This window comes from Leptosomus discolor, chromosome 2, assembly GCF_034619465.1.
Source record: "Leptosomus discolor isolate bLepDis1 chromosome 2, bLepDis1.hap2, whole genome shotgun sequence".
Taxonomy (NCBI): Eukaryota; Metazoa; Chordata; class Aves; order Leptosomiformes; family Leptosomidae; genus Leptosomus; species Leptosomus discolor.
This window is the reverse complement of record NC_141392.1, coordinates 16,206,125-16,225,064: the sequence shown is the minus strand read 5'-3', so window position 1 is coordinate 16,225,064 and position 18,940 is coordinate 16,206,125. Positions and strand designations below refer to the sequence as shown.

The 18,940-nt window shown below is 42.4% G+C and overlaps 1 protein-coding gene across 1 annotated transcript in view; it reads left to right on the top strand.

The window, feature by feature from the left end:
* CAPN8 (calpain 8) overlaps positions 1–15,626 on the top strand; it is a 30,145-nt gene extending 14,519 nt beyond the window's left edge. The window contains exons 8-21 of the mRNA XM_009950330.2: positions 1,359–1,433; positions 2,236–2,396; positions 3,101–3,276; positions 5,298–5,309; positions 7,032–7,243; positions 7,831–7,867; positions 8,539–8,604; positions 9,522–9,579; positions 10,157–10,221; positions 11,424–11,492; positions 12,927–13,005; positions 13,910–14,026; positions 14,646–14,704; positions 15,603–15,626. Coding sequence (XP_009948632.2) covers positions 1,359–1,433; positions 2,236–2,396; positions 3,101–3,276; positions 5,298–5,309; positions 7,032–7,243; positions 7,831–7,867; positions 8,539–8,604; positions 9,522–9,579; positions 10,157–10,221; positions 11,424–11,492; positions 12,927–13,005; positions 13,910–14,026; positions 14,646–14,704; positions 15,603–15,626 — 1,210 coding nt within the window. The remainder of the gene's footprint in view (positions 1–1,358; positions 1,434–2,235; positions 2,397–3,100; positions 3,277–5,297; positions 5,310–7,031; positions 7,244–7,830; positions 7,868–8,538; positions 8,605–9,521; positions 9,580–10,156; positions 10,222–11,423; positions 11,493–12,926; positions 13,006–13,909; positions 14,027–14,645; positions 14,705–15,602) is intronic.
* The last annotated feature ends 3,314 nt before the right edge of the window (positions 15,627–18,940 follow it).

The following is an 18,940-nucleotide window of genomic DNA, read 5'->3' as shown; positions in this document are numbered from 1 at the left end:
AGTTTTACATGACCCTGCTTCTCTCTTTTCAGTGTATTTTGGCATCTTTTAAAAATTAAATTTGGACTATGCAGTTAATCCAATCACAAAACACATTTAGGAGAGATACTAAATCAGTTGGAATAAAACATGATTAATTTGTTAGCAAGGTTAGATATTGATCTGCTCTGCCCAGTGGACATTCTTCCCTGCCTCAGGCAGAGCTTTCTAATAAGAGAGAACAGCCCATGTTTTAATCGTGAGCAGCCCAATGCAAGCCATAACCGCCTCATTCTGCAAGATAACTTTTCTCAGATTGATCCTACTGATGGTGCCAGGACCTTAGTAGAATATGCAAACCAATCCCATTCCTGGGAATTACAGCAGGGAAAAACTATTGTGCTTCTGTTTCAATTCCAAGGTTGCTCAGCTCTGAATCAGACCAGTATTTGGCTTCTACTGGAGAATTTTGAAAAAATCAGGATGTTGACTAAACTGAGGACTCAGAAGTCTGAAAATCTCAGATACTGTCTGGGCTTTAACTACCTTGGAATCTGAGGGGAATGGCAGTGACAATACTTCTTTTATTTTTATATTTAGAATGGCATAAATTTTTACTTTCATTTGGGCCACAATATATTTTTTCATGAAACACTTTGAGGTTTCAGTTTCCTGTTCTGATTGACTGCAGTCCTGGTTCTGATGTTGTATCATACTTAGGGAGAGAAAATAGAGATAAACATTACAATTATTCTTTATCAGAGCTGCTTTGCTCAGTCCCAAGATAAGGTGCCTCAGGCATGTACACATGCCATATCCTGATTTTGTTACACCTGTTTTATCATGGGACAACCCTGCTGAGGTAGGTGCAGAAATGCATTGTCACGTGGGAGTAGATCAGATCAGAATCCAACCTGCTGCACATTAACATCGGAATGGGAAAGAAGCAATGCTGTTTTCTGCAGTACATTTTCTAATCCCACCTTTTTGCTTTCTTGTTCTTTCGTGACCCCAAGAGTGGAGCTTGTATTATTTCCCTAGGGAGGCTATCAGGCATCCCAATAGATCTTACAATGGAGAAGCTCTGCCCGACTTTCAGCTGCGTGTTACCTAATGCAGGCAGTCTGCAATATTTGTACATTCTGTCATCTGGCAGCGAGGATTCAATTTAACACTTATTTGTTGCAAATACAGTTGCAGTCTGATTCCAGCCCTGTATAGTCAGGGTGCAGTGTGTACTGCCATTGGAAGGGGCAGAAGGTCTAGTTGTTGAAGAAATACATACTTCGTTATCAGCTGTTACCAAAGAGAGAACCTAACTCTCTCATTTTGTGGAATAAAATACAACTAAAGAGCTTGCTTTTGTGCTTTGTCTGCAGTGCTCCTGAATGGAATTATGTTGATCCCAAACAAAAACAGGCTCTGGATAAGCAAGTAGATGATGGCGAGTTTTGGTGAGGATTGTTCATTTAGCTTAATCTTTTGGACATTTTATGTGCATATATGCTCTTTAAGCAGTCTTTTCCGTTGGATGGAAAGAAACTGCTGGCACCAGGAAGGTTAATAATAACATGCGTGTGTTGTTAGCCTCTTGTTTATCTCCCTTCCCATTCAAATATTACCTTTTATTAGAGCTTGCATAACTCAGTGCTTATCCAAAATATAGAGACCAGATGGTAATAAAATTAATGAGGTAGCAAGAATGAACCTCAGCTGCTCTGCATTTTGAGGTTTGTTTTTTTTTTGCCTAAATGCTACACACTAATGAAAAAGTTTAGATTACCAGCTTGGGAAGGGTCTGTTTACCCAGACCTGATGGAAAGCCCATCCCAGTTAGCTGATTATATGGATCAGTACTGAACCCATGTCTGTCCTAGACTGGAAAGATAAATGGCCACCATCTTCCAGTGGCATCTTCCATTAAATGACATCTCCTTGCACATTTTGTTCCACTAGTTTTAGTGAATTTAGTTAAAGCACAATCCATGAAGGATTTCCCACAGCTAGGAATGACAGAAAATGGTATAACTGAGCCCCAATGAGCTTGAGAACAATTGTCTTCAGGAGATACAGATCATTCAAGCAATGGGATATTTTGTTTCCCAAAAGCCAGCTCCAGTTTTAGAGTTCAATTAAATGGGGCTTTGGGCAGCTCTGTAGTACTGATGCTTGCTGCCCTGTTGGGAGAGACATCCATTTGCAGTCACCTCGACTGTTGTAGGTTGATGGACTAACTCTGGTCTTTTTGTGTGCCAGGATGGCATTTTCGGATTTTCAAAGGCAATTCACCCGCCTTGAGATCTGCAACTTGACTCCTGACACACTGACAAGCAACGAGGTCAATAAATGGGACCTGACCCTGTTTAATGGACAGTGGAGACGGGGTTCAACTGCTGGGGGCTGCCAGAACTACCAAGGTGGAGACCTAGCCAAGTGGACATTTGGTGAAATACCAAACAAAACAATCTAAGAGTAAATGCTTGTGAACTGGAGGGGACTTCAGTGGGATGGGCTTGGAGATGCAGCTCTTTCTGTGGGGTTTATACAATGAGCAAAAGCTTGGCAGTCTAAACGAAGATCTAATTCACACTTATTTCCTTGTCGGGGATTATGAACCCACTAAGCAGTTAATTCATGGCTGTATTCTTTTTTTTTACTTTGCTTTTCCTGCTTACACAGCTTTTGCTACTGACTGGAGTAATCCTCTGAAGGGTTGAGTAGGCCAGGAAAGTGTCACAGTTCACTGGCAGTGTTGTTTCCCATTCATTTTCAGGTTAGACCTCTGGAGAGGCTGTCTGGCATTTGGTCCTCTTGCAACAATAACAGCCTCAGCCAAGGATGTTTCCTGGAGATAAATGACTGGCTGGAATTAATGATATCAGCTCCTCCCTGTTGGTCATTTCTCCCCAGGAAGCACCTTGGTGCTTTGATTTGCCATGGCTCCAACTGATATTCAGCATAGCTGTGAAAACATAAACCCATACAATGTAATGGAAAGGACTGGAAAAACTTCAGGCAAACATCCTTCCAAAGAGATATTCTCTGTGATTCTAGTGATAGCCATCTTGGCTATAATGACAGCAAAATCTCCTCCTTTTTGTCTCGCCTTGGGAATTCTTAGCAACATATTGGACCAATCCCCAGTTTAAAATCCGGTTGGATGAACCAGATGATGACCATGAAGGGAGTTTGGATGAGCCATGCTGTACAATATTGGTGGGCTTGATGCAGAAGAATCGCAGGAGACAGAAGAAAATGGGAGAAGCTCTGCTTAGTATTGGTTATTCTCTCTATCAGGTAAAGTTTGTTCCTTATTAAAGGCTTTATTCCCTGTTCTGTTACATTGGAGAAATTAGCAACGTGCTACATCTTGACATTCAGTACTACACTTCAATAAGAACTGGATTTTGCAAGATGATTCAAATCCTTCTCTCATTTCTTCCTGACCCACATAGCATGGGAAGATTCAGATAAATTTAGGCTCACTTTTTGTCCCACTTTAACAGGAGAGCAGTGTAAAACTAGAGGCAATAATTTTGCAACAGTCTCATTGAGAGACTTCTCTTACAAAATCTGAATGGGGGCAGGCTCAGGGTGCCTGGCAATTCCAGATAAGCGTTTCTGATTGCAGCCTGTCGTTAGTGCTCAGTAGCCACTTTCTTTTTATTATTATTTTTCCCTTGCATTTGAAAATTGTTTTAATTCATTGTCTACCATGCTATTGTTCTGGTTCAGTAATTTTGCTTGTTGTTTGTTGGTTTTTTTTTCCTGATTCTCCCAGTGTTGCTTCTGTCTCTAAAAATATAATGTAGGGAAAAAAAATCTACAGTATCGCCTCCATTTTCTGTGATGTGAGGAGAGAGACGCAAATATAAAAATTTCCAACCAGTATTATCATTCCCAATACCATATCTGGAGAAAAGCAATTAAATCTTTTATAGATTCCAGTGGATGAAGATCATTAACCAGCACAGGTGGGAGCAGACGGGAATGGATGACTTTTGCTAATACATCTTGTGCAGGATGGTTCAAAACTAGGAAAGGTTTTCCCTAGTGCCTAAGTGTCTGCGTATACAAATGGTTCTCACCAAGCACGTTTCTGAGTTGCCATCTGTGTGGTGCCAAGTACCCTGGCCTATTGGCATCCTGAATTTGCACATTAAGGAAGTTTGTCTGCTCATTATCACTGAGTACAACCCTGGAGAAGTTAGCAGAGCTTTTGTGCTTTACTTCTATTTCATCCCATCTGCCTTCTCTGTGACCTTGTCCATAATAGGGTAGACTTGGTGACTCTTAACAAGATGAAGAATTTCTTTTGAAAGACATTGCTGCTAAGTCATCTCAGGTAGACATCCAGCTATGATCCAAGTTACTTGGGCCATGCACTGTTGTAGATTTACATCATTGCAACTGATGCTGTGGTTGAGAAGATCCAGTTAGGACAGCATGGATGGTGACCTAAAGCAGATCTCTGTGCATGAGAAGGTGAAAAGATATATGCTCAAGTCTACCTGCCCTGCAGAGCTTTTCTAAGTCACGTAGCTCAAACTGCCTACTGACAGTAACTGTGAGTGTGCCCATCACTGAGCTCCTGGCTTCTATTATGCTGGTTATAAGGAACAAGACCTGAGGTTTCAGGAGGCCGTCTCAAGCCTCAGAATCATTGCATGGGCAATATTTTCAAAAGCTCTTTTGAGACTTGGGAAGATGCTCTCTTTGGCTCTCACTGGAATCTGTGTTCTCAAGACGTCCAATTGCTTTTGGAAAAACTACTTTGTATTTGGAGGTACAAATTAACATAGCAACTTAGTTAATATAGGAAGGGCTAAATCTTGAAATCTGTTACTTGTTATAATTGCCTTACAACAATCTCATCATCCACAGACTGATTGCTGGTGATAGTAGGCTTATATTTTCATCACGTTCCAGTAACAGTAGACTAGTGGATTGTAGGTCTACTGTAATAAATTCTCGATTTTTGTTTAGCAAATTTGGGCTATCTTGTTGAGTTTCCTGGCTGATCATTTAAAGGTTTACCCAAATATTTTCATCCAATAGTATCATTCACAACACCATATTAGGAGAAAAGTGATTAAACCTATAGATTCCTCTGGATGAAGGTCCTGCTTTTCCTTTTGAATGGCTCTAGCACAAGCTAGAACTTAATGTATAACTGATACTACAACATGTCGTTGTAAATGAAAATGAAAAAGAAAAAAGAAGTGTCTGAAGGAGGCTTTATCTGATGATTTTTTTTTTTCATGATAGATGCAGGTATGTAGCAGCCCTTTAACACTGGCTCTTTTTTTTCCTTTCAGATTCCTCAAGAGGTATGTATTCCCTGCTGAAGAATTCTAGCTTCCATACGGGCACATCCTTTTGCACTGGGAAATTTAACTACGAGGAAGACTTGTTCCTTACTAATGACAGCTCTTCTGGAGAGCTTTGTTCTTAGATCACTGGACCAATATCTTAAGTTCTGAATAATCATTTTCAAGGGATTGGGGCACAATGCTTTATTACAGACACCTGAGTCCCCATCTTGACTTCGTTTATACTTGTTGAAATTTGGTTTCCACTGAGTTTGTGTAACAGAGGTCAGTATTCGTCTATTTAGTACAGGTGAAGGCAGAATATGGTCTCTGCACTCTAAAATAGAGAAAATGTAGCTGATGTTGTTTAGAAGAAATGCCAAACTCTGTGGATCCATTCCTTTTACAGTTCTGAGCTGGGGCTCCTGGTAATGAACAAACCCCGCTCAACCTTCTCTAATCCTCCCAGGTGTCGATACTGATGTAAAGAGACGTTTCATTCCTGAAGAAAGAGACCCCAGGGGTGTCTGGCAGTAGGAATAGCCCATACTCATTACTGAGGTCCAGCAGCTTGTGCTGCCTACTTTTCCTCAGCTTTTCAGCCCTTTTCTTCTCTCTCACTAAATGAATGTGTGGTCATGTAGCAATTAACTGCATTCTTTTAACAGCCTTTCAAATGCAAAGGGAAAATGAACTTTATATATAGAAAAAGATATGGATCTGGCTTCTTAATCTTTGCAGTCCCACTTAGCTTGAGTGAGGAGAAAGAATGGGGCTGTTGAATAAATACAAAATCCAATTTTATCCTCAGAACAAAAGAGGAAAAAAACCCCTCATATTTTTCTACAGTTTACAATTGAAAACCTGAATGATTATAAAATGTTTATTAACATCTTTGTATGCTCTGATCTTAGACAGCCAGAAACCTTATCCGTATGCACTGTTCCCTATGCTGTGTCAACCACACAGCACTTTTTGTGGATCATTGAATCACACTTTTTGAAAGACATCCCTGTGGAGAAAAGTCGTGAATAGGAGGTTTATAGCAGAGATGTTATTCTTACACTACTGCTTATTCTTACTTCAGTGTTTTGTTCTATAAGCTATGCAATGTTACTCTTGCTTAAGAGTACATTGCTATTATGGAAAAGTTAAGTACTATTTTCCACATAATGCAAAGGAATATTCTTAGTATACTAATAGAAGATGGGTAAGTCATCTAACATGGCCCCAACAGTCTCACCCTTGTGACTACTACTTTGTCCTGTTTATTATTCTTTTCTGTCTGTTTAAAGAATCAGAGGCTACAATTCCTATGCAATCAGGAGATTTATGCTATACCATAAATTGCTCAAAAATATTCTGAAATTTAAATTTGTTGGTCAGTAGCCTGTGAAGACAAAAACTGCCCAATACATGGACAATTTAAGTACAGCAGGTACTAGTCTGGCCAGATATGAGCACGCATTATGAGCTTTCTATTTATTTTATACCATAGACTGTAAAGACGCATGTGAAAAGATAACCACTATAGAGAAAGATCCTTGCCCCTTCTGATTATCTGCCTGACTCTTTCCACTGACAAATCCCTGGTGGCTACCTTATATGCCAACACTCATGGATTTATTATTTTATGCTAAGAAAAACTTGAGATGGCTTTAAAGCACTGAAATTGAAATAGGGTGTCTGGCTTACCAGTGAATTTTTAAATGGTTTCTAACAAAACCCCATTTCCCACAGCTGGAAAATAACACAGATATTCATGCGAACCGTGCTTTCTTCGCAAGGAACCAACCAGCAGCCCGGACTGATCCTTATGTCAACCTGCGTGAAGTCTCCAGCCGCATGAAATTGCCCCGGGGAGAGTACCTCATTGTACCATCGACTTTCGAGCCTTACAAAAATGGAGAGTTCTGCCTGCGAGTTTTTTCTGAGAAACAGGCTAAAACACAGTGTGTATCTTCTCTGTAAAGCTTCCTCTTCTGTTGGTGAGATATATAAAGGAAAAGGTCAGGCATTGCACCCACATCCTGTGCTCTATCTTTTCCCTTAACGAGCAAAATAGGCCCATTTCTAGGAACTATTTTCTTATGTAGTCTACCGTATGTGACACACACATCCATGGTAGAGTCACAGCTCTTCAGATGGCTTCACCAAGCACTCAAGTGGTAACTAGATCCCTCAGGTCTATGAAGCAGAAGTTCCCACAGTTAAAGAGTGCAGGCTTTGCGAGTACAACGATGACGAGATGTTTTGAAAAAGGTTGTGTCAATAGCAGCCATTGAATGAAAAAACAGGAGTCTGGATATGAGACAAGAACAACAAGGCTGGATTTCCCAAGGAAAATATCTTCAAAGAGGTGGGACAGACAGAGGTGGGAATGGGGAGTGCAGGAAGCAGGAAACCTGGGGGCTTGTTCTGTGCATTTGCTAACACCTTATATTAAACCAGCTTGTTTTGCTGATTATTTTAAAGTCAAATGCTAGACTCAACATTTCTGGTTGTTTTAATTTTTTTTTAATTTTTTTTTTTCCCTTAGGATGATTGGTGATGTGGTGTCTGCAAAACCATATGAGGTAAATGTCTTAACTGGGCAGACAGGTTTTTTTCTTAGCAGACTTTTCCTTCATAATATGGGGGCAAAACAGAGGCAAGATTTTTACTTCTCCCCTGAGATGGAATCACAGTATGTGTTTGTGCTCAGGAGAAATATTTTTTGTTGTGTGTATTCTTTACCTGTCTCCTTGTCTTAGTTTCACCTGTATTTTCATATACCAGGGCCCATGTGGCACAGAAACTGCATCCTTGCAGACTGAGCTGGAACACACTAAATTGACCTTCCTAGCACAGGTAGGAGAAGGTGTGGAGGGCACAGGATATCCTTTCCATAGAAACAAATAGTCCTCCTGAAGCCCGAGAGTAATTGCAAAAGCAGACTTCCAAGGAACTGCTGAATTGCTATGGCCAGGTGCAGCAACATTTTCACCACCGCTATTTTATAAAACTACCTTGGTAGCAGAAGAAAACATTTCATCAGTCTTAGAAAGTATTTACTCCCAAATGAAGCCAGCCCCTGCCTGGTCATTATTTAAGTAGTGCCTCTGTTTTACCATTGTTTGAGCCATTGCAGAGCAAGTGCTCATTTTCAGTTGTTGTAAATAGTCCCCTGTAAAGCTGCTTTATGATCTCCACAGCTCACTTTCTAGAACCACCTTGTAAACCACACTCGATCATCTCTTTCCTCTAGCCTCATGTCGATAACAAAGATATAGATGATGAGTTCAAGACTCTGTTTCAAAAGCTCTCTGGAGAGGTAAGTGGATTAAAGTGAAATAAAGACTGGGACCTCTCTGTTATGATTATGCAAATATTTGACTCATCGATGCCTTTCACTTCAAAAAACCAAACAGTTCTCCCCTTTTATTAACTCACAGCTTCAGTTCAATTTATTTTACAATAGAGCAGTTTTACTACATTGTTCCTCTTATTGGTGCAAAATGTGATTTGTTCCCTCAGTAATGCAGGGCATGGAATAACTTTGAAAATAGGGGTGATGGGAGTGAGGACTGTGAAAATATCATCCCATGGTGAAATAAATTACCTGTGGAGTTAGCGTATAATTCTGACCATTGCCTAGTTGGCCAATTCCTTCCTTTTTGTTTAGAGCACCCAGGAATCGGAAAACTGTTAGCTGAACTTTCTATTTGTTGTATTTGACAAATCTCAGTATCTATAAAGCCCTGCTCTGCTAGCCCGTGGCTGTCACGTCAGATTTTCTCTTAATGAAAAAGTGGCCACTGGCATCAGAGAGGGAAAACATCTTGTTAGTTAGAAAGACCTTGAGTTTTGAGAGGGCAATTTTAGTATTGTTTGCTTGTAGTTTCCATAAGCCTGGAAAATGTCAAATGCTCTCCTGAACCCCTTTAGTTGAGAAAGAAGGCAGTCACCCAATTCAGTCAAACCTGTTAAAAAGTTAACATTTACTGGGTCATGTCATCGTGGCACCTAACAAACCACTTATTTCCCATTTGAAAGGCTAGGAATATTCATGGTTTCTAAGGATCTCCTCCATGTGATGTCTGATGGTAAATGTAAAGAAAAAAAAATAAATGTTTACATGCCTTAGATATGGAAGGAAAATAGCCTCTTGATGTCTGACAGCAAATGAATATAACTTGTTTCAAATAATTTTTGGGTTAACACCTAAAGTATGTTTTGTTTTCTGTCCAGGACAGTGAAGTGTCTGCAACTGAACTGCAAACTATCCTAAACCGGGTTTTGGCAAAGAGTAAGTAACGTTATTTCGTTCCCATTGAATGGTGCTGGGAGTCATGTGCTGAAATGGCGACATGTAAAGTTGCTGTTTGATCAAAGTGAAAGTCTGTGTCTGGGTCCATCAGCACACAGATGGGATCTGTGATAAAAAACCCCAGCTTTATCAGCTAGAAGTGATGAAAACTGAGTTTCTGTCTGCCCCCAGCTGAGTTTCTCCTGGCTTATTGAACTGCTAATATGGGGTGTAAATACCATCTGGTGCTCCCCTTCCAAGCGCTGCCAGCTGATGTCCCACAGAGGCACTTTATTACCTGTAACTTCTTGGAAGGACCACCATGGGAAGATATTATTATGCTGCTGCATAACTTCTGTGGACAGATAGAGGCTTACTACCCCCAACACCAACAGCATGTCCTGCCCCTGTGCCAAAAAAGCCATTTTAGTCAGCTGAAGGGAAATAGTGGAAGAAATGGCAGAGCGTTTACTTTGTTAACAAGATTTTAAGGTGGCTGACATCGTCAAGGTTGTCTGCAGAAAAATATTTGTCTAAAAGCATTTATGACTTGGATTTTTACTTCCTTTTTGTACAGGAATGGATATTAAAAGTGATGGATTCAACATTAACACTTGCAGGGATATGATCAGCCTTTTTGATGTATCCTTTGAATGTCATTTCATCACCCTTAAAGTTTCTGGAACTCCTTTGCAAAACTTCCTGACAAGATGGGCAAAGTTTACACTTACATTGTCCAGGCACATGGCTGGAGGCACAAAATTCAGCCAAGCAGCTCTATCAGCTCAGGGTGGCAGAAACCTGAACCATTTAATTATCGGCTGCCTCTCTCACCTGCTCTGCATCTCTCGTTGCTTAAACTTTTCCATAAAAATAGCAGGGAGAATGAGCGAGGGCCTTCTGCCTGGATGCACCTGTGCAGTTTCAGATGCATACACAGCATGCTTGGTGGGAGGCAGGTTTTAAGCACAACCTCCACTGCCATCTTTAAGTCGGGTACTGCTTACAAAGCACAGAGCTCAAAGTAGCAGAGACAGGCTGGAGAGCCTGTTTAAAGGAGGAAGGCTACAAGTGCATGCTGTGCCTGCCTGCCTTCTGCATAGCTTGTAGGACACATGGGAGCTAATAAGCTTTGTGCAGCCAAGGGAAAAAGAGAGGTCAGCACATCTGCCCAGTACTCCTTTGTCATGCTGGGAAGGTAGCGTGTGTACTAGGAGAGTCAAGAGCCAAGCTGCCAGGATTACACTAGTGTTGGTGTCATGACATGGTCATGTTGGGGTCAGCAGGGATTAGTTGTGGATCTTGTGGATCACTGGCTGTTGGAAGTGGTGCCTTTGCCCTACACTCCACAGTCTCCCAAACCCAACAGGGCTACTCAATAAGTACAGCATCATGGGGGCCAACTCCCTGTTTCTGCATAGTTTTCCACAGGAAGGGATGTTCATGGCCCTGAAGGACACGGAGGAAGACTGTGTAGCCTACTGTTGACTCTCTCTGTTCACTTGCAGTTTCTGCCTCTGGTTTCCAACACTTTTCTGCTGCAAGGCCAGTCCTTTTTTTCCCTAAGGATTCTAATCTACTGTTAACTGTACAAAATGCAACTGGATCTAATTGTGCTTATATATTTAGCAACCACATACATCATTCCTTGAGAGTGTAGATAACCTAGAAATTCTTGGCATGCCTTTAGCTAAGCAAATGTGAAGCTGTGGGCATGTCTGTGTGAGAAGGAGATGCATTAAAAATGAGAACTAATATGGCCTTAAGATGAGACTGTGATGGGTGATTTGTTTTGCTAAGGATAGAGGAATCCTGATTTTTTAACCATGCCTTAACATCCCCAGACCAATGGGATCGGCACCTTGGGGCTTGTAGAATTCAAGACACTTTGGATGAAGATTCAAAAATATTTGGTAAAATAATATTTCTGACTGTGTCCCCTTCGCTCAGCTCTGAAGTACAGATGCAAAACTGAGACATGGTTCCGCCACCACCGGCAGATATACTTGAAAGCCTTTCTTCTCATGGCTGCAGTTTATTCCAGGGCTCAGAAATACCTCTGATTTAAAAGAGCACAAGCAGATCCTCTTTCACCTTGGTCCCACCACTCTCCATAATTTCCGATACCTTATGGAAAGCCAGACTAACCCTCTTTCACTGTTGGCAAAGACAGCTCTCTCTGCTGCCTGCTGTATTAAAGCTCATATGAACATATCTGCTGTTACAATATGCTACATTGACAGCTGAGCACCAGTAAACACAAGAAACATATTTTTAGGACCTACAAAAACCTGGCTTTGTATTCTTTAGATCTTGTAGAAGTGCTGAATTATGTTTCTGGAAGCAGACTTAATATCCCAAGACGTTCACTGAGAATCAAGCAGTCTCAAAGAAGGTCAAATTTGAATCTACTTTGTGTGGCAACATCCCTTTCAGGCAAGCCTGCTGCTACCGTACTTGGTGCTGGTCAGTGCAGAGCATCTGTCCTGGAGGTTCATGAAGAGATGTTGGGTTCGTGAAGCACTGGCTCTGTCCTAGGGCTGGTGTCAGCAAAGAAAGCCCTGAGAGCCAATTCCAGTCTGAGCTGTAGGTCTGGGTGGCATCTAATTCTGGATAATAAACCTGCTGGCAGTAGGAAGCATCTGTCATCGTGTCTGAAATATTAAGCAAAATGAACTTTGTCTGTGCAGTGTTTGCCAAATGATGGGATATTTTCCTCAATGGCCTGTCTGCCCCCATGTAATATGAAGGCAGGCAGGCTGCCAGCCCATAGGAACGTGTTTCCCAGTCTGCCTTGCTTGCCAGTAGCTACTTGAAACATTTCCCTTGCTCACTAACATTTCAAAGAGTAGGAGCTTGGGCTGGTAGGGGCAGCCCCTGTCCCAGCCATCAGAAACCTGAGGCTGTGTCCACACAGCAGAGTGATGGTATGGGCGCAGCAGAGGTAGGCATGATTGTCCTGGCATTAATTTAGCTACGTGAGCAGGGAGGATGGCAGGGCACGGGCTGCAGAGTGGACTAGCAAGCAGAGGTTAAACCCTAGAGGAGCCCCAATTATTTCATTCTGGCTGCTCCTCACGTTACCATGAAAGTGTTCAAGGCCAGGTTGGATGGGGCTTTGAACAACCTGGTCTAGTGGGAGGTGTCCCTGCCCCTGGCAGGGGGGCGGACTAGGTGTTCTTTAAGGTCCCTTCCAACCCAAACCATTCTATGATCCTATGATTCTATGTCTTCACTACTGCTCTTGCCCAGCTATGAAAACCAAAGCCTGCCTGTCTGTGCTCACATCATTGCATTGCTGCATGGCATGTACTGTCTCCGCATTCTCTCGTTCCCTTCTGCTGCAGGCAATCTATAAGAAAGTGGACAGTGACTACTCTGGTACCATTGACTCCCATGAGATGCGAAATGCCCTCAGAGAGGCAGGTGAGTACGCTGCTTGGAGATACTGTCAGATCACCAAACATCGGAAGAACAGTGGAGACTTTCAATGGCTTTGCTTCCCTCCCGTCTCCTAGATCATAGTGTTGCCAGTGCCATTCTCCCTTCCTGACAGTCACATGCTGCTACGTCCTTTTGCTGTTATACACATCAAAATCCATCCTCTGTTCTGCATTATGAACCACTGATACTTTTGTCCATGCTGTGATCATTGCTTATCCATATGATTATTATTTTTGGCCTCGTTATTTCCTAATCTAATTGTCCTCTTTCAGAGCTATGTCCAAATCCTCTTTTTCCTTCTTTTCCTCCCACCGCCTTTCTCTACACTAGAGAAGGTGCAAGCCTGATCAAGGCATGCCCCAACGATATGTTCTCTGATGTGTGCTATTCACTTTTGGAGAGGCACTTGCCAACTCAGAGGCATCTAAAGGAGCACTGTTTTTTTGATCTGTCTTGTGCCGGTGGAGTTTATGTGAATGATCCAGAGACAGAAATAGCACTAATATGGGCCTGAATAGAGCCCGATGTGTTATGTGAGCAATTGGCTCTACTGCAATCACTGCTCTTCAGCTGCAGCACCAAGACTTGCTAATTAGGGGTTTATCTGGGGAACATAGGGCTGGCTATGCTGTGAAACAGTGTGAAATATGCAGTCTGACAAAATGCTGTGGAAGGACTTTATGCATCTCTTCATCCAGCACAATGGGCTTTGGAAAAGACCCACAACAGAGGTGTGTGATGGAGTCCAAACAGACCTTCTGGGAGGAATAGTCCTCAGTCCTTCACTCAGGTCTGCCTGCAGCTGCAGCAGTCCATGGATAAGTCACATTAAAGACAGTGTATTAATCTGCTATTTCAGTGATTCATGTGCTTCCCATGCCTTCAGGTTTCATGCTCAATGATCAGGTGCAACATAGCATTGTCACCCACTACGCCTGCAGCAAGCTGACCATTGATTTCGATGGCTTTGTGGCCTGTATGATCCGCTTGGAGACCCTGTTCAGTAAGTGCCTCCATTCATTAGCCAAGGGGAATTCCTGAAAACTTTGAGGTTTTGTTAAGTATTTGGTGTCTTTTAACTGTGAATGTAGCAAACTGCATGGAAACATGAGGGTGCCAGCAAAATTCTGTCTGTTGGGGAAAGCAGCAGAAAAATAGCAAAAGCCTTTCTGTCTGCATTACCATGGAGGGTGGGGGACATGTTTGCATAACCTGCCATGCTCTTCTGTTTTACAGTCATCTGCACTTTATGGTCAGTGCTCCAGCCCCCAATTTGTCCCAGCTCCTATAAACGGTACAATTTATCACTTACAGTCTTTAGTCAGATCCAATTTATAGGTTTGTCTCTGGATCATACCAGATGCTACCGCATCAGATTTTATAGTTGTCCTGCTGCCAACGCTCAGTTTGCTGCTGTAGATCAAAATATTCCCCCATGGAGCAGCTTAGAAATGACTTGTAAGAGGAAAGAAGAACAGCTGTAATATTATCTTACAGAACCAGTGTAGATTTCTGGTAGATCACAGCAAAAAGCTGGACTTCTACATTTTGTTGGACAGTGATTCTTTACATGCCAAACTCTGTGATTTATATCAAATTTTTTCCCCTCTTCTACTCTTCAGAAGTATTTCATCTGCTGGACAAAGACAAGAGTGGAGTCATCCAGCTCTCTCTGGCTGAGGTGAGGCTGGTCTGATTGAAATACCATCTGGTTAAGCTACAGCAATGGACTGCACCAAAATAGGTTTATTTAAAATTACTATTATAAGTGGTAAACTCAATAGTGATTGAAAGAGAAAGTCTGTTTATGTGAAAAGGTTCTTCAGCTCAGAAGGCCTCTCTCAATTAGTAGAATGAACATTTACCTCACACGAGCAAAAAAGTAAAGATATATTCAAAACCCCTAAGGTGGCTTGAGAAGATGCTTACACAATGTGTTTCACTATCTACTTTTAGAGGGCAGTGGTCAATTCATTAGAAAACACACAGCAGGAAACTGTTCTTGTCTGGCAGAGAATGTACTGATCAACCTGACAGAATTAGAAGAGACCTTTTAAGATGTCAGGTCTTTTTTTCTCCGCATTGTTTTTAATGCAAATTTCTCCTGTTGAAGCTGTAATAAAAGCAATCAGCTTGAGTCTTCCCTTTGCAGAATACAAATATATCTCAGGAAACAGCTAGAAGGGACCCTAAGAGGTCCATCCAATTAGTCCTCTCAGCTAAAGGCTGGCTTGAAGGCAGGAGGATGGCTGGGAAGTCCTGTGACCCTCAGTCACAGTTAGTTAAACCTAGCTGAAATTGTACGTTGCATAATCTGACCCTAGAATTTTTCAAAAGTCCCGCAGCTTGCCCCGTGGAACTGGTCGTCCCTCGAAGGAGACCCCACTTGCAATGTCTGTAGCTGATGCCGGCAATAAATTTCCCTGAAGTACTAGAGCAGATAGATCATACCTATACAACAGGTTAAAATGCAGTTCCAGCCTTTCCCAGCTTGTTCTCTCAGAGCTGTCTTAGAGTGCCCCAGTGGCATCCTGTGGACCTTCCAGTTTGTCTGACTCCTTGTTTTGTTTCTCCCTCAGTGGCTGTGCTGCACACTGGTTTGAACTGCAGTCGATGAATTCAGCAGAGACCTCTGAGGCTCTTCTGAACATGGAACCATTCATTTGGCTTCTTCTTGTTATGAAAAGCAGAGAGAGAAACTTATTTTTATTACTGCCATGCTATTTTAAGCCAAATAAAAATGAAGTTATCTCCTGTCAGTCATAAAACAAATGCACTCTTGAACAACAAAAAAAAGCAAATAAATAAAAACCCCCACCCAAACCCAACCTCCTTTACTTTTCCTGCCTAAAGAATATTTCTCTGTGTCATGCTGAAATGTCACAAATTTTGACTTACCACAGATGGGCCCAGGTGGCTTTGGTTTGACTTCTGACTGTGCACCAAAGTTCAGCAGTGTTCAAAATCCTGGAAGGAATCTCCATTGCCTGCAATGTCCAACATATGTTTCACAGAGAGAAACCCATGCTCAGAGCACGGATGAAATTTGTGTTGCTGCTCTGGCTACCTCCCTTGCCAACCAATTGTCCGTGCTTGCTGTGCTGAGTGCCCGCAGAAGCTGGGGCTGAGGAGCTCAGAGACAAACAACGAGCTGCTAAGAGCACAGGGGAATCAGACATGGACACAGTCCCAAGGGTGAACAGGGAATCAGGCAAATGTGATGTCACTCCTCCATGAATCTTGGCTCAGTCTTCCAGGAACAGGAGAGAATTGAAGACCACAGGCAAATCACTGCATTATTTCAGCTGAGATCTTCTTCTATGAATGCTTATCCATATGCATATTTCAGTGCCCAAAGATGGGGTTTGGGGTTTTAGATCATGAGTGACTCAGAAGCTCAGGAAGGCAAGTGTGAGGGGAGGAACATAAAATGCATGTGTAGGGGGTCTAGAAGCTTGAGTGTGAGGGATGTGCTAATGTGGATCATGATTTAAATAAGAAACTGAAGCTGACAGTCACTGGCTAACAGTGCTATGCTTTCCTAAGATCTTGTAAAACCTTTGTCCTTTAAAAATCTCTCTGCATTTAATTTCACAGTATAATAAAGAGTAGTAGCATAGCAATGCAGGCAAGATAATCTAGCTGTCTTTTTTAGCAATCGGAAAAGATTTCTGTAACTTGCAGTAATGTTCTGATGAGATGACGTGTCTTTGGCACTTCTCCCCGGGAGCGGAAGGAGTGCAGTCAGAGAACCATGTCCCCAAGGCAGATGAGGGACCAAGGTTCCGTCCTTCAGTCTCATCAGTGCTGTGTTTGAGAGGGTCTTTTCTCCATGGCTACTTATTCCTAAGCTCTTTCTTTAAGCAGGAAGAAAGCTGTTGTTCAGTTCCTGTCTCTGAACACAGAATGTCTCATGACAAACCCCAAGCCTCTGCTTGACATCTCCCAGCATTTCTTCTTGGTGCTGGCTACAGCTGTCAGACTAAAAGGGATGTATGACCTGTTTCAGTGTGTGGTTCTGCCTTTCTAATAGGTCGTATTTGCTGCTTTCATTTAGAGGTCCTCTCCCAGTAAAAGAAATAAATACTCTGTTCAGGTTGCAGGGTAAAAACAGCCAGCGGGTGAACCATAGGCTTTCCCCTGTTGTCCCTGTGCACATATCACTGCTCATGACATGCATGCAGCTGTCTTAGGTTGCATCAGTTTCTCATGGTAGATATTTTCCTGCTGACCAACAGTAGACATTTGTGTACTTCCACTTGCCTCAAAGACAGAGCTACCTGGGGCAAGCTGAGGTCTCCAAAACCTTGAGAATTTTCTAGTGAATTCTCTGCCTGTTCAGTAAGATGAATGTGTCCTTCCCTGCCCTATATCTTGAGTATGCGACACATCTCCTTGCTAACCATGCAGCAGGGTGAGCTAACTGCTTGCAGCTTCAGATTCGCTTTCTGCTCACATGCGCTACTCATGAGTTCATTCCAATTATGTTCAGAGAGAAGCCTCTCTACACAGGGCTAGGAAAACTCAAATACACACAGAAATCCATTGCTTGCTCCCAGTTCTTCTCCTTTTACATCAAGCAAGATGCCCCAACCACACTAATTCTCATAGTTATCTCAATGACTCTCACCCTCCTGTACAGGATGGGCAGAGTGCTGCACTCCATCTTCCTTTATCTTTGGGAAGCAGGCAGCTCCAGAGGAGCCACCTCCTCTTTCAATTGTTATTTGAGCACAGCATTTGGCTATCAGGTCTCAGAGAACAACTGCTCAAAAATAAGCCTTTTATTGGGATTGAATGCACTTCTCCTTTTTACTTGATGCATCTGCAAAAAGATGATTAATGTCCACCTTATTTTCCTTCCTTGTGCTGCAAGCTGAACAAATGTCTGCGCTCATCAGTTCTCCCAGTTAGCCCTGGTGGGGCTAAATTACCTTTTGACTATAATGTCTGCAGCAGCTCCTGTGGAAGCAGTGGGGCACGGTGGGCTGAGCCAGGGCTTGGGCACCTGGACTCTCGGCACTTTTATACCCTGCATGTTGGCCATGCTTAATTTTCAGAGCTGCGAAGCACTGCAGCTCCCATTAGATTTGAGGAGCTCAGTCATGGGGAATTATAATGCAGGCAAGTCACAAAGATTTGTGAAGTTGTGATACCTTCTCTGTCACTGTGAAAACAGTGCTTCATGACATTCTTAGCACGTTATAAATAAGGTGGGACAAAAGAGACCCCCACAGAAACTCTGCAATTGATCTTCAGATCTTTTCTTTCTCTCTCCACTTTCCCATAGAAGTGTTTTTATTTGCACTGCAGCCTTGTGAACTGAAAACTTGAACTCTGTACATTGCTCCTATAAAATGTGATTCACATTAGACCATGTCCAGAGTTCCAAACTCCTTGTGCACTAATTGTCTTGTGGTTGTCCATAGAGGAACTTCCCATAGGTATAAATCCTACCACAGCATCTGACACCAGCTCTGCACCAGAGTAAATGTCTGCATGAGGTACAAGACAATCACAGGGATTTGGGACTAGCTAGGAGGATAAAAAGAATCAGACTTGTACATGCAATTATCTGTCACCTGCTCATCCTTCCAGAATGTGAGATTTACAGGGGAATCTCTCATTTCCATCACTGCAGGCTAATGATCAGATCCATGGCTTATGAGTAAGCACAGAAGGAGCAATCCTTTTCAAACTCCTTTTTGTTCTTTACTTCAGATAATCCCACTGAACCTGACTCAACGGTGTGTTTTAGTTCTTCATTTCCATACAGTTCAGACAACCTGGCAGGCCTGGAAGTGCTGAGATACTGTGAGCATGTTTTTCTTTCCCATCTTATTCAGGATGCATCCAAAATCCCAGCCGGCTGTTGTTGTTATCCCAGCCTAAGCTTGTAGATTGGAAATTCAAATAA